The sequence below is a fragment of the Momordica charantia genome, assembly GCF_013281855.1.
Source record: "Momordica charantia cultivar OHB3-1 chromosome 4 unlocalized genomic scaffold, Mcharantia_2.0 BLBB01000004.1, whole genome shotgun sequence".
NCBI lineage: Eukaryota > Viridiplantae > Streptophyta > Magnoliopsida > Cucurbitales > Cucurbitaceae > Momordica > Momordica charantia.
In genome coordinates this window covers 25,908,735-25,929,448 of record NW_028275162.1, presented here as the reverse complement: position 1 = coordinate 25,929,448, position 20,714 = coordinate 25,908,735, and the positions used below count along the sequence as shown (strand labels likewise).

General features: G+C 33.2%; 3 protein-coding genes across 3 annotated transcripts; 1 reads left to right on the top strand and 2 right to left on the bottom strand.

The window, feature by feature from the left end:
• Window positions 1–423: 423 nt before the first annotated feature.
• Window positions 424–9,176, bottom strand: LOC111006262 (sulfate transporter 4.1, chloroplastic). The gene is made up of 17 exons (XM_088123013.1): window positions 8,563–9,176; window positions 7,771–7,819; window positions 7,432–7,633; window positions 7,086–7,254; window positions 6,815–6,880; window positions 6,630–6,737; window positions 6,071–6,178; window positions 5,910–5,975; window positions 5,741–5,801; window positions 5,466–5,593; window positions 4,887–4,928; window positions 3,815–3,931; window positions 2,888–2,939; window positions 2,013–2,151; window positions 1,791–1,879; window positions 1,056–1,132; window positions 424–978 (listed from the first exon to the last, which is right to left on the bottom strand). Exons 1-17 carry the CDS (start codon window positions 8,878–8,880, stop codon window positions 661–663), a joined length of 2,109 nt encoding a protein of 702 aa, XP_087979139.1. The 5' UTR covers window positions 8,881–9,176; the 3' UTR covers window positions 424–660.
• A 4,048-nt stretch (window positions 9,177–13,224) lies between these two features.
• On the top strand, window positions 13,225–15,446 carry LOC111006585 (large ribosomal subunit protein uL23). Its single transcript, XM_022278593.2, has 4 exons — window positions 13,225–13,326; window positions 13,469–13,513; window positions 14,661–15,024; window positions 15,243–15,446. Exons 2-4 carry the CDS (start codon window positions 13,501–13,503, stop codon window positions 15,325–15,327), a joined length of 462 nt encoding a protein of 153 aa, XP_022134285.1. The 5' UTR covers window positions 13,225–13,326; window positions 13,469–13,500; the 3' UTR covers window positions 15,328–15,446.
• Window positions 15,447–16,072: 626 nt separating this feature from the next.
• PPL1 (PsbP-like protein 1) lies at window positions 16,073–19,952 on the bottom strand. Its single transcript, XM_022278837.2, has 8 exons — window positions 19,756–19,952; window positions 19,569–19,674; window positions 18,194–18,274; window positions 17,939–18,021; window positions 17,692–17,814; window positions 17,535–17,606; window positions 16,732–16,828; window positions 16,073–16,472 (listed from the first exon to the last, which is right to left on the bottom strand). Exons 1-8 carry the CDS (start codon window positions 19,816–19,818, stop codon window positions 16,369–16,371), a joined length of 729 nt encoding a protein of 242 aa, XP_022134529.1. The 5' UTR covers window positions 19,819–19,952; the 3' UTR covers window positions 16,073–16,368.
• Between the last annotated feature and the right edge of the window lie 762 nt (window positions 19,953–20,714).

Here is a 20,714-nt window from a genome sequence, read left to right as displayed (position 1 = left end):
AACGACTTCTTTAAAAAACCAAAAAAAGAACAAAGTAAGAAGGAACAAACTCGGAAAAAAAAATCAAACTGATGACTGAGAGAAAATGCACACTCTTCACAGGGAGGATAAGTATAGGAGGGGAGCTGGGCACTAACCACTGACCACTCTCCTCCCCACTTTTTTCTCCAACTCCTTGAAAAAACTCTGTTTTCATGTTTTATTAGGGTCTTTATTTATCATTAGTTTACTAAGATTTGCAAACTTAAGTTATTTTACTAAAATTTGCAAACTTAAGTATAACTTAACTGGTTATTGCAAATTCGGTTGTAGTTTCGTATCTTCACCCCTAGTTGTTGTACTAAAAAAAATATAAAACCAAAATGCACTCAAATGCAACTCCAAAATAATAATAATAATAAATAAATAAACAGAAGATTCAAATGCATTAATATTATCAGACATATCAAATTTTTTATTGCCACGGCATACATCAAAATGAATACATAATCATGCCGAATTTATCTTGATACTTTACAAAATAGACTGTATATATTTTTACTCAACGGTACAACATATCAATTTACATATATAAAGCAAATTGAAGCAATAAAGCATACATATGCACAGCTAATTTGCAAAATAATTGATACACTTTGCATTCTATCAAAAAAATTATTCTCAAGGCATTCGAGGCAGCAATGGTTCCAATCGAGGGTCAATTTCATTGGAACTTGGAAGCTTTTTGATGCCTGCCTCTAATTGGCTAACTGATAAATCCTCACTTCTGGATTTCACTAAGCTTTGGAGAAAGCTTGATGCATCATTTGGTGAAGAATCTGATCTCCTGTTTGTCTCCTTTAAGCTCTCCACATGCTGAAGACAGACTTGAACTGCATCATGAACTCTCACAAAGAACCACTCCTTGCCAATAAGCTCGACGACACCGGATCTTGAAAATGTAAGCAGAACTTCTCGATTCGGATTGGAAATGGCAATCTGTGTACGACCCAGATGGTTATGGAGAAAATTATGGTGATTATATTTGTTATAGTAATGAAGTAAGTGAGAACTACCTGAATATCTCGAAGTTTGTATTCCTGATACAATTCTTTGAAAGCCTGGACAGCACTAGAATCTATATAAGTAACGGCTGCGGAGGTAGAGAACACATTGGAAAAGTAGAAACAAAGATTAGTAATATAGGATAAAAGGCCCATGAATGGAGAGGCTAATAGTTTAATGGTGTGTTTTGGGAGTGATTTTAGCAAAAGTAGTTTAACGATAATCATTTTAGTAAAAAGTGTGTAATATCAGATTACTTTGATGCTTGATTCTACACGATTGAGGGTGCTTTTAAATGCTTCCTTAAGAAACACTCAAGTCAAAAGGATTTTATGTGTGTTTTATCACAAAATACTTTCGAGTACTTTTGATTTTTTTCTAAAGCAATAAAAAATCACTTCCAAACAAACATGATGATTTTAACGAGGGTACTTCTAGTCATGGCAAAGGTGCTTTCAGCCAAAAGCACTCCTAAACATAGCCTTACTTCCACACAAAGTTATCCATGAGTTAGAGATGAAATCTTTAAGCACGTGTCATGAAATTGTTATTAGATACTAATGACAATCATGCTAATATTGATCCCACTTAATGAATGGAAGAATAGAACATAACTCAGTGACCTGCTGAAAACAGAGAGTGGTAGGAGCACTCCATCAAAAGGGGAAAAAAACAAGTGATGCTCATTTAGTTATTTTACATGTATTTTATGAACTCTACAAAAGCAGAAGGATGAATAAACTTACGTGCCATCTCTATAATAACGAAATAAACTCTCTCAACATCTGGCCCACGACCAGTAGATCGGTCAACTTCAACTTCATATTCACGTAACCTGTGATACAAAATCCTTTATTGTATTTGTTTACTTGGGAAAACTAACAGATACAAAAAAGCAAGTTGTTCTCGACGTGATATTGAGAGGACAAGTACACCAAACTACTAAGACTATAAGTAGGAGCAAGCACCTGTCTTTGATGAAACTCGTGTTTGCAAAATAAATTGGTGCATCAATCCGAACAATCACAATTCCGTTGTAAGTATATGCCTCTGGATACTGTTGAACATTTCTGTACACAGTAGTGCCAGGAAGACGCCCCAATACAGCTGTAATAGGAACAAATAGAAGAATTAACAATGAAGTACGAGTGATAGCAATGTATTAGAGTTATATTAGTAATTAGCAAGTAAGTTCGTTGGAAGAAAGTGGTTATAAATAAGGTGAGTTAGGGTAAAGTAAGTTGAGCAATTATTTAGTCGTTTGTGCTTCAGCTTGCTCGCAGTGAGCCTTCCAAGTTATTTGAATTACTTGGGATATTTTACTGTGTTTTATTATTCTTAAAATCTTCAATACAATTTCTATCAAAATTCTCTGCTCTTATAAGGATGCTGCATAAATAAACAATAACTTATTGATCCATTACAAGCTTCCATTATTTTTGAGGATAATGTAACTTCACAAAATTTCGTTTGTTGTTTAGTTCTATCTCAAAAGAATATGCTTCTTTTTGAGCAGCAATAAAGACAAATAAATTAATAGACCCAAAGAATGAGTGTGAAATAATAAAAAGAAAAATTAAGGATCATTGGCTGGAATGCAGTCGAGGCAGGGGCAAGTACTAAATCATGAATTTTAGACGTTTCCCTCCCATTGAAAATTTTGAATGGTTTGGAAATAGAAGGCAGAATTACTTATTTATAGTATGTTACAAAGATGGAAATTCACCGTCCACCTTCTTGACTTGATATACAAATCAATAACATGGATTCCAATAAATGTAAGACTTTGGAACACAGCATTTCCGAGTTTCAAATATAGCTTATTCGAAACTGAACGACTTACCCATATGTGGATTTGCAGATTCGTGAATGACAAAGACTAGTGAAACACCCACCTACAATATGAGATTCACAATAAACCGCATGCTTAGAGTGGTATTCACAATAGAAGAGTTGAACAATATTAATGAAGACATATTAAAAAGCATACTTCAATATTTCAATTTTAGTTACGATAATTGCCTAATATGAAAGGTTCTACTTCTTACATTCTACTCACTAAGTTCTAACATTAACGTCAAAAGAGAAAAGTTCACATAAATCTCAATGTAGGTTATTTGCAAAAGGGTTTCAAAAGACTTGAACTAATTGTTGTAGCGGTGCTATTTTTTCTATCAAAGCGTGATGTAGAATCTAGCAGACATTTGAGGTTTCTTTAGGTCCGACCCTTGAGGGCCGTGAGATGATTAAGGAAATTCTTCTACATCCTCCTAATCCTTTTTAGGAGAGAGTTCACTGTTATGGACGGTGAGTTTCTTTGAAATTGTGTAGAGCAATTTGTTGGAGAAAGAAACACGATATTTTTTAGGTTGAGGTATCTTGATGGGTGTTTGAGAGCATTATTTTACTGCTTCTCTCCCGGTATATACTTGTAGACTTTTTGTGCAATTATCCTTTACTTTTACTCACAAATAGTTGTGGCTCCTATCTGTAATAATTTTAATGTTGTTTATTTTCTGCGCCCGGATGTTGGCTATACCATTCTCATTGTAGCCTTCTTTTGTAGTCTAATTGTTTTGATGTAACTTCTCTTATCGAAATAAAGCCAGGAGGTATCCTATTTCGGAACTTTAAAAAGGCCACAGCAATTAATTTCTTCAAGTTGAAAGCTATGATAAAACATATCCATTATAAGTTTGAACAAACTAAAACTGACAGTAAATAATTATCTAAATAAAACTACCGTATCAGAACAGTTTTAAATACGTACCCCAATTAAGACGCCAATCTCAATGCCAAGAAACAACGTAGAAATAGCAGTAATCACCCATAGAAGAAAATCTTTCTTGTCAATGCGCCACAAAAAAATAGCCTCGTCGTAATCCACCTGAAACGATAAGCATCCAAGGAAAAAGGAAAAATAGTTGTTTCATGACAATAGTAAATGCACGTCCATCTACAATCATGAAAACATAGAAAAAAATGCCCCCAAAATAGATAATCTCATTGAAACAAGCAGGGAAATATGTTCCCGCTATCATCGTATCATCATGACAATCTTCACTGGGACATCAAGAAATACTTCTAACTTCTTGAGTTATCCAACTTCCTTTTTCTTGAGCAACAACTTATAAGCAAACAAAAAACCTCACGAATAAGGTGACCAATTAGTCAAAAAGATGGAAGTATCACAAGAAGAAATCAATATTTTATTCGTTACACAAGAAGAAATTTAGAATTAGACAGTAGTTTTAAATAAGATGAAAGTATATAATTTTAGTTTAGAGTTGTACGAACGGCGGAGAGTCCAAACAACTTAAGATTTTTATCCCCATATAAGAGACGATATCGTTAATTTCAAAGGATAACAAATGGGAAGAGAAGACATTCTCTCACCAAAGTAGAGAGAGAATGGATAGTGTAAGCAAAAGGCAACCAACCCTAAATTCTCCATTTAGACAATCTGCCAAAGATTCTTTCCACCACAAGGAACGAGGATACCCCAAATGAAGATTTCTAGATACACTAAGGGCCAAGTCCCGGTAGAACGATAAAAGGAAGAAGCATTGGTATTCACTTGCCAATCCTCATAGTCCAATCTACTTACGCTTAATCGCCTCATAAAGAAAGTCGGAACAAAAATCTGAACTGTATATTTGTAGTAATAAACACAACAACCATGATCATGCTCCATTCGCTAATTAACTCTTTTTTTTTCAGGGTGGTCGCTAATTAACTCATTGATTAGATAAAATGTACATTTAGTCATATTTGTTAATATCATCAGAAGATTTAACTAAATGAAAAAAAAAAATTACTGCATTAAATTCAGCGGTGCTTACCAAAGTTATTACAGCAGAGATCACAATGGCAGCCAATGCACACTAAGATGACAAAGAACAAAGAACAAAGAAGCAGATTTAGCATCTTTAAATAAATAATTTGATGGTGGCTTTAAAGACACGAATAGATAAGTGGTTAGAGTATAGTTTAAATGCTTGATTTTAATCTAACCTAACATCTCTAGCTTTTCCGAGTTTACAGTACAAATAGCATTGGAATCTCAAATTTACTATATTATTCCCTCTACTTCTTCAAAACAATAATCCATGCATTAAGTCAAGTCCAGGTAAATGAAGTCGAAGTCCAAAACGAGATATGGAAGAGAGTAATAAGATATAATTTAAATGTTAAAATCAATTTGAACCTCAAAGTTTAAGCTTTGAAGACTAAAAAAAGTTCAATATAAAAATAATCACATTTAAGTTTTCTTAGCACCTATAATGATTGCAGCATTAGTATTATGACCTTTTTCTAAGAGGAAAAATGAACACAAAGGTACAACAATTATATGGTAAAAGTACATATTACCACCCTGGTTATGTTAAATGTCTTTTATAATTCGGAGAATGGAGATAAACCTGAGGTATGTACTTAAACAATGGAGTCAGGAAAAGAAGGGCCCCACCCATGACCATTCCTGTAACAATCTGAGATAAGCCAGTTTTAGCTCCACTTTCGTGGCTCACGGCTGATCTTGAGAAAGAACCTACAAAAACACATGAAAAAAAAAATATATATATATATACACACTAATGATTCATTTAAGAGAGAAATCTCAAATTCTTCTAGATTTCGAGTGATAGTGAGTTAATGATTAGCAACCTTATGAGATAAGTTGTAAAAGATAGTTGACCTGTTGTGGGATATGCTGAAAAAAATGAGCCAACGACATTGGATACTCCAAGACCAAATAACTGCTCAATAAAAGAATATGAACTATAACTCACTTTTCGCTAAGTGAAGTAGCCAGTTTCAAGAGGTGTAGAAATTGAAAATCATTTCCCAAGGGCAAAAGTACATACCTCCTGATTTGAATCTAACTCGTACCCATTCTTTGCTGCTAATGCTTTGGCAATCCCAACAGATTCCTAAGAGCAAGGAATGTTCAAAAGAGACCACTAAGTGTTAAGCATGATTGTCGTGTAAGCAACAAACTTAGAGGGATAGGAATGACTTCTCCTACCAATATAGCAACTCCTGTGATCAGAAATGCAGTTGGAATCAAAGACTTCACATGCTCGAATCTTTTAGGAACAGAAAACTTTGGAAGGCCTTGGGGAATGTCTCCAACCTAAACCATTACCACTTTTTAAAAAGCATTTATGGCTCACAAAAAACGTATTCATATTATGTTTCTAATTTTTTTAATTAAATTTTTTTTTTAAAAACTACTAAAAGATTAATACATATGTTGGCGATTAACAGTTATATGGTCTAATGGCAAGATAAAGAGCAGATTGTCATGACTATAAGTCGGTTACAACCAGAATTCAATATCGTTGGTATGAAATTCAAAAGTATGTAGTCTTTCACTTAACCTACCAAGGTCTTCATTAATGCCTTGTTCATAATTAGCACACATCGTTGCTAAATGTAGTTTATGGAGCACCAAAAAGAAATTAAATATGATTTTGGTTTAAAGCATATTATTCTAAACATCATCAGCATGAAACTGAATTCAATCTGTATAAAGTAATTAAAAGATATAGAAAGGATCCTAAATTTTTATTATCAATGCTTACCAAAGAAATGGAAGGTACATTCAATACTTTCGCCAAAGTTGTGCCCATAACAACTGCTGTGAGGGGACCAGCAACTCTGAGAAAACGTAAGTGCTTTCTTGTTTTTCCCTAATCACGAATGCTAAAATCATAAAAAGAATCTGATGAAAAGTTAATATTATCAATAAATAGATAAGATCCCATACCAAATGCTTCATGATCTGAAGTACCGCAAGGATGACTGACCCCATTATGAAAGGCGGCCATAAGAACTATAAATAAATATTTACATTAGAAAGTAAAACGAAGAAGATTAGATAGAATGTAGATCCTGTAAGAAAAATATTCATGCTGATACTCTATCCACTCAATTTCCCTCCTTTGTTCTGTCATGGATTATTGATTGTAAGGTGAATGGAGTACTGAATCAGACGCCTAATTTACTATACCACAAGGATATGGTCATGCAATACATACCCCGTCAGCTCCAGCTATTATGCTCTCAATTAGTGGCACGATTTTGCTACTTCTTGATACATCGTACCCCAGAAAGTATTTCACTTGGGATAATCCAATCACAATGGCAGAAGCCGAAGTAAAGCCAGAGATTACAGAGTGACTGATAAAGCGAATAATCCATCCCAGCCTGATAAGGCAACAAATAGAGTACATAATTAGGTAAAACCATAAATCATGTTGTAATTAAAATCTGCATTTTTCAACCATCAAAATTGTCAAGGTCCTCTAAATATTGAGATATGATTTTAAAATGAATATGTTTCACATGAAACAAATATCTCCTCAAAAGGAAAAGGATACCCACCTCAACAGCCCCATCACACATTCCAATATTCCAACCATGAGTGCCAGTAATATTGCAAGTTCAGTATATAGTTCCTCAGATGAATTGACAATTCCACCCAAGACATTAGAAACCAAGAGAGAAACCAATGCTACTGGACCAACTGCAAGCTGACGTGAAGAACCAAAAAATGCATAGACGAACAGAGGGAAGAAACCAGAATCTGCCTTGCAATAAAAATTCCAGCATTAGGAGAGTTTCTCAAATATATGAGCACAAAAAATGTTAGCGAAGTGTAAGGAATTAAAAAATATCAACACCATCATCACATATTAATGCAATCAGGAATTGTTTGCTTACAAAGTCCATATATTGGTCGAAGCCCAGCTAATTTTGCATAAGACATTGCCTGGTAAATCAGAACAAGCAGTCAGGTCCATAACTAACCATTGTGAAAGGGGTAACACAGGTTACAATCTCCAAGAAAACCTTGATCTCGTATAACAAAACTGAAATTAAGCAATAATATAAAATCTGTACAGCATATATATTATTCTTATTGCGACAATTTGACCAACTATTTTATCTTTAACTTGTACAGTCTGTGTTCATTGTTCATTTCCAAAAACCAACAGTTATACTGTAATATGACTGGCAAAATTGATGAAATGAAACGTTTAATTGTCAAGCAAGATTCTGGGAGAGTTGATAAATAGAACTAAAGATCGCACGGTGGTAAGTCCATTCTTATTCCTTAACCATGATTTATCTTTAGAATGTGGACCGAGAACGAGTGGCGTAAAACCAATATCCAATGTCACCCAGGCTCGAAAATAAGAAAACTCAAAAATGAAAGTGTCCTGAAGCAGAAAAGTTGGGTGTAAAATTTCAATAACCACTCTGTAGTTGGTCTTTTTTTTTTTAAGAACACCGTACAGTTTTTTAGTTGGAACGGAACCAATTGGAAGACAAAGTAAAACTTCTAGTTTCAGATGAAAAAAAATACTCCGCCGGCATAAATGAAATATTCTTTGTTTTTCGCCACCAAACAACATTCAATCCTGTTGTACTTCTTTTCCCTTCTTCCTCGACAATTAAACAAAAAGAAAAAATCATTTCTGAATTGAACTTCATGAGAGAGTATGAACGCACCTGCGGAACGAGCATGATGCCAATAGTAATCCCGGACAATAGATCGCTCTGTAAATATTCCCGCCATTTATACGTTCTAATCCAGCGGGAGCAAGGCAGCAAAAGCTCCATCCATTGAATCCAAGTCATCCGCTTCACCTTCGCCGTCCATGTCTTCACCAGAGCTCCGGCAGAAGCACCGGAGGGAGATGACGACGTCGTGCTAGGATGCTGCAGGGGAATGACCTTGACCGGTCGGCTCGAGGCAGGCATGGAGGAAAGGGCAGAATTGGATGAAGCAAGGCTAGTCGCGCTGGGTGATGCGTACGTAATCTCCATACACAAAACCAGCGCAAGGATTCATACAAGCTCCGACGAAGAGCTTCAGCGGCGTGAATCAGTGGAACTGTAAAACTGGTGGTCGACAATTGATTCGATAAATGGAAGCGGAATTGGAGTGGATGAGATGAATTGTAACTTTCTCGACGGAATTGAAATATTTTCTTGGATTCCAATTATTTTCCCGGGAAATTTTCGTTTTTCATTTCTGAAATGGAGGACTGGGATTCGGCATCGTCCGTCGGAGGAGAGAGCCTCTCCCACTCTATCATCTGTCAGAAAATTAATACCGATGATTTAATTCAATCCTCTCTTATATTGATAAATTAGTACAAATTAAAATTTTGGCCAATGATTTATATTTAATTTCAATGTGGTCCCTCAATATACGTAGTTTCAAATTTTTTTAGTAGAGTTTATTTTAGTAATTAAGTGATCTTACTTTGTATTATAGTTTTATTTTATTTTTTTCTTAAAATAAATAGTTCTCATTTATTCCTTATACTTTTGAAAATTATAATTTTATTGAGTTATAATTTTTTCTTACAATATAGTTTCATTTTGTACTAAAAAAATCTTCATTTTAATTTGGTGTGTATATATATATGTATATATATATATATATATTTTTTTTTTCTTTAATGTATGTTTTCATCGTTTTTCTAAAATTATCGTATTAAAATTGTGCTATAATTTTTATTTATATGATAAAAATGTTATAATTTTTTATTATCCTTGAGATAATGTCTTCTTTGAGTTTATTTTATTTTGGTATATTATAAATCAACTTATGATATTATTCTAATTTTTAAAATGTAGAGTTAATCTTATCAACTTAAAAAAATACATATATACATGTATCGGAAAGAATGAAAAGTATATATAATTAAGTGTTCGTTGAAAAAAAATAGTTATCTAAAATAAGACTTGACTAAAATAAAAAAATATAAAAAAAACGATGAGTATATAAATATCAGTATTAATGGATAATTAAAGATTGTTCAACTCATCGCTATTAATTATTTAATTGACAAAATTCAATTTATCTCATACTTTCTGTTTTTAGACATTTTTATATTTTATTTACAGGTTCCGTTGTCGAAAAATAAAAAGATTAAATAAACAGTCAGAGGGCCGTTCTCGAATATTAGATATAATGCTTTTTTTAAATAGTCCCCGTAGAGTTAATTTATTATTTAAAAGCAAAAATTGGAGTGCGAAATACAAAGGTTTTGGGTGTATGGGGTCGTGATAGCGTCTAGGTTCAAGGTTGGTGGTCGAATGAGGATGAAGGTTTTTTCGTCTTTCGGGGCGGCACGTCATCTTCTGACTTTTATTTCCTTTTTTTCTTGCCAAAAAATTTGTTTGATGGCGCGGTGGGGTTGTGTTCTGCCTTTTCTTTCCTCTTGAAATTGATTTTCTTTTTTCAAACAAAATTGATCTCTTTTTTTTAATAGTTCGACTATGTGGGATATTCAAGTCTTACATGTGTTCGTGTCAGCTAAAATTGACGTTAAGTTATTAATTTGATAAATGAAGTTTGAGTTTAAGTTGAATTCAATTGATATAAATTATAAGTCAAAGCGAGCATAGCTCAGCGATAATTGATATGTACCTCCAAATTTGACCTCAGATAGGAAATTTGTGTGTTGTCTACTATAATGACGAGAGTTAAACTCCTAGACAAGTGAGGACAACTAATTAAAAAAAATCTGTCACATGATATAAAATTATATTTTTAATTGTCACGTCGCCTACTCAATTTCAACACTACTGGCTATAGATTAATGTTGGATTTAAAAAATTTTGGATCCCAAATTGAATAAATTATTATAGATTTTGCACATCAAATCATATACTTGGTCTAGAATTAAGGTAAGATTTGACATATTAAAATCGATCCAATTAAATAATTCTAAAAAACGAGGATGCCACTAGAAAAAGCCTATCAAATCATATACGTGGTCTAGAATTGAGGTAAGATTTGACCAATTGAAATCCATCAAATTAAACAATACAAAAAATAGGATGCCACTAAAAAAAAGTTACCCTACTCTTCATTTTGAAAAAGTTGCTAAGTACTTTAACAAAATTAATTAATGATGCAATTATCCTTCGAGTCTCCAATAAAAATGGTGCCCTTGAAGCGACACGCGTGTCGTGAAGGGATTGGTGGGAAAAGGCCAATAGGGTGGGACTTTTCAACTTTATTTTGGGTGATGGAGGTGAGGAGCTAAAACATATGTGGCCAAGTTATATTTATATTTTGTGAAATGGAGAGATATTAATTTATGGAAGAAAATAAAACACTTTTCCCTTCACGTTATAAGACATTTATTGATAGCAATTGTGAGAGGTTTCCAATTACATCGTGTGGGAACTCCTATTGTCAAATAAGGTGGAGATATGAGTATAATTTAAATGGATCTTTTTAAAAGTTGTAGATTCTAAATTTTTATCTTTAATCGTATCATTGTTATAAAAAAAAAATATTTTAAATTGATATTTGGGTTTATATTTTAAGAGCCTATTACCTAACAATTATTTTGAAATTTACGAGTACATTCATATCACTCCATCCATTTGAATGATCTAAGTGTTAGAGGATAAATCAATCCCATTGAAATCTAATTTTCAATAGATTGACTTTGACCCAACTCATGAAGTAATTTTTTGGAATTTTATAGGTTTCACAACTTTAAATTCCAATTTGAGGAGATAGACAATTTGATTTCAAAATATTTAACTACAAATCTATAATAAAAACGATTCATCGCAATTTTATTGTGCATTAAACGTATGTTTTAATCCATAATATTTCAGCATTTTTCAAAATTGGTCTCTAAAATTTTAAATATTTCAACTCTGGCCCTTATTTTTTTCAATTAAGTTGTCACCTAACAAAATACTACTAAAAGAGAGGCAACATTTGCTTGAAAAAAAAGGGTCAATTATTTTTTGAGTTTTTAAATCAAAATATTATTGGATAATAGCATATGAGGATATACATGGTTTAGACGACAATCCAACATTAATCAAACATTGGATATAACGCGAAGAATCAATTTTTTTTTTTCCTTTTCTGATTGAATCATTTCTACTAAAATAAATATTAAGAGTGATTTTAAAATTTTAATTCAATTAATAAAATGTATTTCACGTTATAACATCACTTTACCAACTCATTTACAATAGCTTAATTCAACTGAAAAATGAATACTTTAAAGATGAAATTAAAAACATTTAGAAGGTTGGAGACTAATTTGAAAAAAAAAAAAACCAAATAGTAGGAGCTAGTCAGTTAAGAAAAACATATTAAAAAACAATAATAAATTTGAACAAATTTTTTTTACCAAACAAAAGTCTGTAGCAATCTTTTGGAAATTAACCCAAAAAAAAAAAAAAAAAGAAGAAGAAGAAGACGAAGACAGTTTGCATATATGGGTTCCGTATCTAGCCCACCCTACACTCCATTACGGCCCAATAACCTCAATTGAAGCCCAAAAGCATTAAATGGACGGGCCACTCGTGATTACCCACTAAAAGCCCATTATATGATGATCAATTGGGTTCACTCTGCCAGGTGCTCGAGCCCAGCGACAGGGCAAATTTGGTAATTCGGAAATAATACATACTATATATAAATTATATAAATTTGGTAATCATCCCTCCGTTGCATAAATACCCAAAAATATATATTTTTGGCTTCAAGAGCATTCAAACTTTTGATGTTATGATTGAGAACATGCATAATCGGTTGAACTATGCTTAGTTTAAATACCCTTAAAATATATCCATAATTATTTTAAAAGGTACTTTGGAAAACTTTGTATTAATGGGTTGAAAACAAGCCACTCCTATTGTTGAATGCTTGAGATTTGTACAACTTTTTAGGGGGATTAAAATTGTTTCTCAAAATTAAATTATGTCATTTCCACACGTACAAAATTAGGATGATTTTTCTCACAATTTTTAATCATATATATCAAATTTATTAAAACATAAGTTGGTATCATTAGCCCAGATTTAAAAATAAGCAAGCTTAAAAAACTACTAGTTTTATTTGTATGTTTTTTATATATTTTTCAAAATCATCTTATGTTTTTGAAAGATGTATTTTTTAATAAACAACAATATAAAAAATGAAAGTTAAAAAATTAAAATAAATAAATAAAAAAATTATATTTAAGCACAACAGGTGATAGTGATAAGCTGTGCTGGCAATTAAAATAAATATTTTTATATTCAAGTAAAGATTAAGAGCGAAAATAAGTATCTAACACCAAAATCAAATAATTTAAAAATTTTGATGAAAAAACGAGATTTAGTTTTAAAATATTATTATTAATTTTTACGAGTATATATATGTGTCAACAAAACCCTAATATATAAGCCGTATCATCCCCTGCGGAAACCTAGCCTCCCCGATAGCAGCTCTTCGTCTGGGTAAGACCTTTCATCTGATTAGCTTCAGCTCAAACTCTCAATGGTTGAATCTCTCTAAATTTAGGGCTAGGGTTCAAATGCGATGCTATTAGATGGATTTCTGCGCGTATACTGAGTTTTCATTCCTTTTTATCATCAACAGGTCGGAGTAGCGATTAGGTAGAGGGTTTTACAATGGCTCCAAAAGGTAAGTTTATCAACTTCTACCTCTCGCCGTTCTCGATTCGTCTGGTTTATTTACTTATTTAATAATCTTGTTCATTCGTAGCTGCATAGACATCCTCACATGTTTTTCGATGATATTTTCATTACTGCGGTTCGATAATTACTCGACATCTTGTTATACAGTAAAGATTCGGTTCTTTGGACTCAGTTGTTCAATGAAGATTTGAATAATCTGTTTTGAATTTAGTCAGCTATCTGTAGGTTACCAACTTCATAAACTCGTACGGAAGGTTTAAGTCTTAAGTCCCATTTTATTTTTTTCGTGTCAGTTGTTTGGTTTGGCAAGCCCATTGTCGCCAAGCAGCTTGTGTAGGGTAGGGTCAAAAGTATATTAAATGGTCATTAGAAGTTTATTATTAGCTTAAATATCATTTTTGTAAACTACGTTATAAGGCTAATGGAATTTATAAAAGATACGTGTTTTATTATGTAAGATATGAAGTTTTATGAGTAAGATAATGAATAATGTTATGTCTATGAAATGGATTCATGTCTGTTATGTGCTGCGGTAAGTTTGATATGGTAAATCAGTGGTTGGATTAGATTGTCATCAAGCAATAGCGAGCGGATCATGTCTAAACATCTGTAAACATCTAAATTTTCAAAATTTCGTTCAGTGTCTAATGTTACTATGCCTAGCCTTCTCTAGATGTTTATATTCTGGCTATTTTTTCAATTCTGAAATAATATTGCTTTTTAATTATGTAACTTTTTTTTTTCAGAAACATGTATATTAAAAAAAGAAAAGTATACAGCCTGAAGGACAGGGGATGAGAAAGCCCCCCTTTTTTTTAATTATGTAACTTGTAAATAAATTGTTTGGCATAGATGGTGGAATTCGGCCTATTCTATTTTGAATCGGAGATTCTTCAAGCATGACAGGATATTGGAGTTGTATGATAATGATAATCAGTCTAGTCTTTTATCTGTTCCTTTTTTTCTGGGTTGGATCGGATTTCATTGATTAACAATCTTCTTTATCTACATTGAAGACCGGTTTCAGAACATCCCACATCCACATCCACACGCACACACAAAGGACTTGTATATAATTCATTAGTTTTAGGTGATTTAAGCCTTTAAAACTTGACACTTTTGTCTTCCCTCAGCTGACAGCACCAAAAAGGCCGACCCTAAGGCTCAAGCCTTGAAAACTGCGAAGGCAGTAAAATCAGGTCCAACGTTTAAGAAGAAGGCGAAGAAGATCAGGACATCAGTCACATTTCACCGCCCCAAGACATTGAAGAAGGAAAGGAATCCCAAGTATCCACGCATCAGTGCTACTCCAAGGAACAAGTTGGACCATTATCAGATTCTCAAGTATCCTTTGACCACTGAGTCTGCAATGAAGAAGATCGAGGACAACAATACTTTGGTTTTCATCGTCGACATCCGAGCCGATAAGAAGAAGATTAAGGCCGCCGTGAAAAAGATGTACGACATCCAGACAAAGAAAGTAAACACCTTGATAAGGTAATTTGAATGACGCATTGCATTCCTATAATTTCTACTTAGAATATTTAGTTGGCTGTTTTCAGATACCATCTCGTTCTTAACTGTTATGTGGGGCTTCAATAATCTTGTGAAAATTTATTGTCTAATCCAGCTCAAATTCTAACAGTGCGGATTATTATTCATCTCATATAGTGTTAATTCATATAATGATTTCATGCTTTGTACAACAATTGCAGGCCTGATGGGACTAAGAAGGCATACGTTAGGCTGACTCCCGATTATGATGCTTTGGATGTCGCAAACAAGATTGGAATCATTTAAGTTATTAGAATTTGTTGCTTTTTTTTTTTTGAGAGAATTGATTATCTTTCGCGATGACATTTTTGATTTATGGAATGACCTCTATTTTCTCTAGCAAATAGTAAGTTGTTTTTCGTTAAGCTGCTGGAATGCTTGTTGAAATGGTTGAAGTGCTTGAATGTTTTAGTAGTTTTCATCTTATTGGCTTAAACTATTTACTCCTTGGATATTACAATTTAGGGTTTGTTATGTTGGTGATTGAAAAATATAAATCTGTAAATAAAGTTGTCAAAGGTATGTTTTGTAAGTGTTTTTAAAGCTATGTTTGGTAGTAGATCTGAAAATTGAATCTAAATTGTTTTTGTGTATTTGTAAATTAAGAGTAGTTATTAATTAAATTTAAAATAATATTAATTGATTTATTGATATATTTGTTGAAAATTATGTACGATTATTATTTAACCGTATTATTATTTTTAGAACAAATATTATTTTATAACATGTCATATTTTACATTTTTTTTTATTTTAACAAATGTGTTTATAACACATATAATTTATTTATCAAAAAGTTTAATTCTTCGTTTTAAAGTTTTAAATTTAAAATTTGAAAATGCTGAAAATATAAAAATTTAAAACAGGTCTGCCAACAGTCTGGAAATTAGAAACATTAGTTTAAAATATTAAAGAACAAAAAATGATTGTCAAATATATTTATTTTTCGATTGAAAAACAATGAAACAGAAAACTAGAAATAAGTCACTCTCTCAAATAACTTTGACCTCTCTTGATTTCGGAAATTTGGTTCTTGAACATATCTTCCGCAAGAGTAAGACTATATATAGCTGTGTCATTACACCACTGACTTTTTGGTGCTACTGCAATTTTTTACATATTCATCCGATAATACAAGGCATTGCAATCTCTCTAAACTCACTCCTCAATCTAATGAATAAAGATACAAATGGTGACACGAGTTACTGAAGATACAAATGGTGACACGAGTTCTCAACAATCTGAGAGAGAATCAAAATGGAGCTGGAATGATTGTGAAGGAACACCATCAAACGTTTGAAATTGTGAAGGATTCAACAACTGTGCGCAATTTATCTTTCATTTTCTCCCACCTCCTCTCGTTTGCTCCGGTTGTCAAAGTGTAGAATTTTCCTGCCATTGGAGGAAGGATATAATCGGAACAAGGTATGGAAGAGCTTTGTTAGGAATCTTAGGGGCTTGTTTGTGAATTGTTTATTGAATAGTTTGACTTCTTTTAGCAAAAATTCAGTAAAAACATTTTTGAATAGCTGTTCTTTAAAATACAATTTGAAAACAGCTTGTTAGACAAGCCCCTGGGATAGACCAACAAGATTAACTTGGAGAAAAATTACCCCAACAACAATAAAATAAGACTAGTGAAGTTGCATACCATTGGAAACGGCAATTGTGCTAAGAGCATGGCGAGTGTAGTTTGGAGCTTGAGCTACAAACTCAAATGTGTAGTATGCTTTTCCATCAACATCATGCTGCATCATTATTTTGAAATAAATCAATTAAAAATACACAGGCAAATAAACTTGACAATTCAGACAAATTTGACCTCCTCAAAAGCTTGTAGTAAGCCCATCTAAAAGAAAGCTTTTAGTTAATAAAAAATCAGATGAAAATTGAGTTGTAACAAATCCATAAACTAAAATAATTTCGCTCCACTCGATCACATAGACAGAGTTATGAATATCAAAACAAGTTAATAGCTTATTGGTTGTTGTCTCTTTGTTTAACAGGCCAACTTCACAGGAAGTGCTATTGCTATTTTGAAATAATATGTGCTTAAAATTTAAAATGTATTTAGCAATTAGCATATCTACTACAATACAGTGGAAGTAAGATGGGCAGGCAAGCGATCCCATTTGTGTCTGGTTCTATCATCGATATTTGTAGGCAGGTGTTTGTGAGCAACAGGGTGAACTAGTAGACTATGTAAACCATTCACTTCACAGATTACATAAGGAATTTGCTTTATTTTTGGGTGTATTTAAATTTTAATACATTGCTTTACAATGATGTCAAGGACAACTGCAGAAGAATATTCCAAAGAACCTCACACCATAGTGTTGAGTTGAGATTCTTGTGCACCCACATTTAATGGGTAAGTTCATTTACAGCAACTAATTATTTCATTTCCTAGCAACTAGTATGATAAAACTCAGACGAAAGTGTAAATAGTCAAACCTCTGACGCTTCAATTAACTTTGTTTTTTGATTTGAAGGAGCTAGAACCTTCTTTATCAAAGTTTCTGCAACCTGAACCATAAGATACTCAGCTGAAGTTACCTAAAAGTTAAAATTACCAACTTATTGCATTATTCTAACACATTTTATTGCTAACCTGTTCAGGAGGCCCAAAATCTCGAATATCTTCTTTGCCGGTTGGAATCAAATTGACACTGACACTTTCTAATGGTTCAATTACATCTTTGAATACCTTGTCTTGTCCAGCAATTACTACTTCCTGCCCACTCCTCGAGGAAAAAAATACTTTGAAACATGCATATTGTATTGAGTAGTTATATTTGTTGAATGTGTGTAAGGAAGTGAAGAGGAGAAAAATGAAAAAAACTGAACAATTAGAGTACCTGCCACCCAAATGGATAAACAAACGAGTAACCATCTTTCTTGTCTGAAACTGACAGAAACCCTTTCTTTGTTTCTGCAGCAACTGAGCAATATCAAGCGGGCACTCTTAGGATATCATCATCCTTCAATTTGGAAGAAAGAAATACGATGCACGCTAGAGGTGCTAATTTCAGAACTAAACTCCTTGAATCAAAGCAACGAAAATGAAAGAGATATGTAAGATTTTGGTAAGTAATACGAGTGACATATCTTACATGACATGGAATTCATGTCCGCAAGAGAAATCCAAGTTATAAATGCACTGCCAGAAAGTAGCTGGCGTCTCCCAAGTCTATCTGCCAAAAAATAGAGCAACTATTGAAAAATGAATGCAATGAGGTCAACCATAGGAAGAGATATATTAGCAGTATAGAAAGTGCCTGACTGTGATAAACACATACAAACCATAAAATGGCATTTAAGTGATAAAAGTAATGAAGAAACAGTACATAGTAAGCTAACTAAGAAGACAATCCATAATAGCCTGGTCATGATTAAGATTTCACCCTGAGGTCATTTGCCTTGAAGCAAAATGCTTTTACATCCACGTAACAATCTTCTCCACAATAAAATGGGAATATTGGAACATGGGATTAGAATATCTAGCATGACTGCTGCGGACGCGGGTGCCCAAGGGTATAGGGGAGCAAAGCTCCAACTCCCAATTATTTTTTTTATTATTTATTATTATTTTTTTTGGAATCCGTGTGTCCGGGCTAGCTTGCGCGCACCTCGACTAATCACGGGTCAACCGCCTGATCCTACTATATTTGGTTGATAAGGTAACTCGTAGGATATTAAATCCTAGGTAGGTGGCCACCCTGGTTTGAACTCATTCCCTCTAAGTCCTTTACTATTTACAAAGGCCCTTATTGACCACTTGAGCCATCCCATGATGGTTCTCCGACTCCCAATTATAAAAACAACAAAAATCTAGCATGACTTCTAGCTTACTTCCACACTCTTGGAGTCGAGGCCGGTGTGCCTTGACACTTCCCAATTAACTTATTGTTGCTTTAGTTGAACTAAGGTCTCTACTAAAACAAGAATTCAAACTAGTTTGAGATCACTTTACCATGACCAGTCCACTTGATGAGTTGCTAGTCCTGAGAAGGAAGATATTGATATTCAACAATTTGGTTCACACGACAAAATTGGTATTAGTGCATTAATCTGGTAAGAAATCCGTAATACTGTAGCACCTACGAACTAGGGCGAAGTTATGCTTTTTAAGATGATATCCATAGTACATATCTCACTTTGTTTGCATCTCCTTTCCATTAATTAGCTTTCTGTGTGGTTTTTTTCTATTACATCCAACAACAACCATGTTCTTACTAAACCCTGTAGCAGCAACTTCAATATAATACAGGTATTACTTTACCATTTTCTTTCTATAACTTCCAACATATCATTAAAGGTTATAAAACATTCTTCGCTCTCAATTTGCTTGAGCCAAGTTATCCCGACACATAACACAGTCACTGCCAAGCACATTCAATTAACTCACAAAGCCAAGCTAAATGCAAGTATCATCAAAACTCTAACCCAAGAGACGTCTAATTTTCCATGTCAATGTGCTAAACTGACCTTCGGAACTGCACGCATGGCCATTAATGGAAGATGCGTGTGCTTGCTCGGCCCTGACAAGAAACGAGATCCCTGCTCTGCAGCAAATAAATCTTCCACGGAGTTTCTGCGACCGCCAAAACAATACTGATCGTTAATCAAGATAATAAGGGATGAAAAATGGAATGATTTTGGAGGAATTGTGAACCTGAGAAAGTGAATTGACAAAGAGAGAGTTCTGGACGGAGGATGAGCAATGCAGGGAAGCCATTGAAGAAGGTCTATTGCTTGTGAATCGTCTGGTTCGTTAAAGCAAGATGACCTTATCTTTTGGGCTGTTCTTGGATTGCCTATCCGTTATGTTCGCGGGTTCACTCAGCCACATTTCTTGCCGTCGGCCCCTCACCCATTTTTCTTTTTCTTTTTCGATTTTTATGTATAACTTCGGAAAATAAAAAAATAATACAAATTTGGACTAAAAATATATATTTTCTTACTTTAACAAGAACTTAAAAAATAATAATTAAAATCAGTCAAAGTCGTTATGAAAAAACCGATTTATGCTCTAGTTTATAAAAACTGTGATATTTTAAGATATATATTAAAATTTAGATGTATTTGGGAATGTTTCTGGTACAGTTTTAACCCGTACTAAATAATAATTGACATATATCTCAAATTAGTAAGTTGTGAGTTCGATCCCTCACCCCTACCTGTTGTAAAAAAAAAAAAAACTACTTTTCTATTTTGTAAAATCACAAACATTACTATTTCAAAAGAATGTGACTTGTTAGTGCGACATAGTTCAGTGGTAATTGACATATATCTCTAAGATGGTGAGTTCGATCCTCCACCCCACATGATGTACTAAAAAAAGAATATGACTTAACACGTTCTAATATTTTAAAATGACTTTATAAAAGGTTAGCCAAAATCACTCTTCAACGTGTCAAAACTATAATTCTCTTATGCCATACTTGTTTCGAGAGATTGTCATTTATGGATGCCAAAGTTTTTCATTTCAGAACCATGGGTCATTTTCTAAAAAATGTTTATTATAGTTATTCCTGACATAAAGTACAACCTGAAATTAGTTTTGTATCCACATTCCTTAACCAAATCTTCTCACATTTCTTGTTTTTTAAAAATTCTTTAGCCTCTTGACAA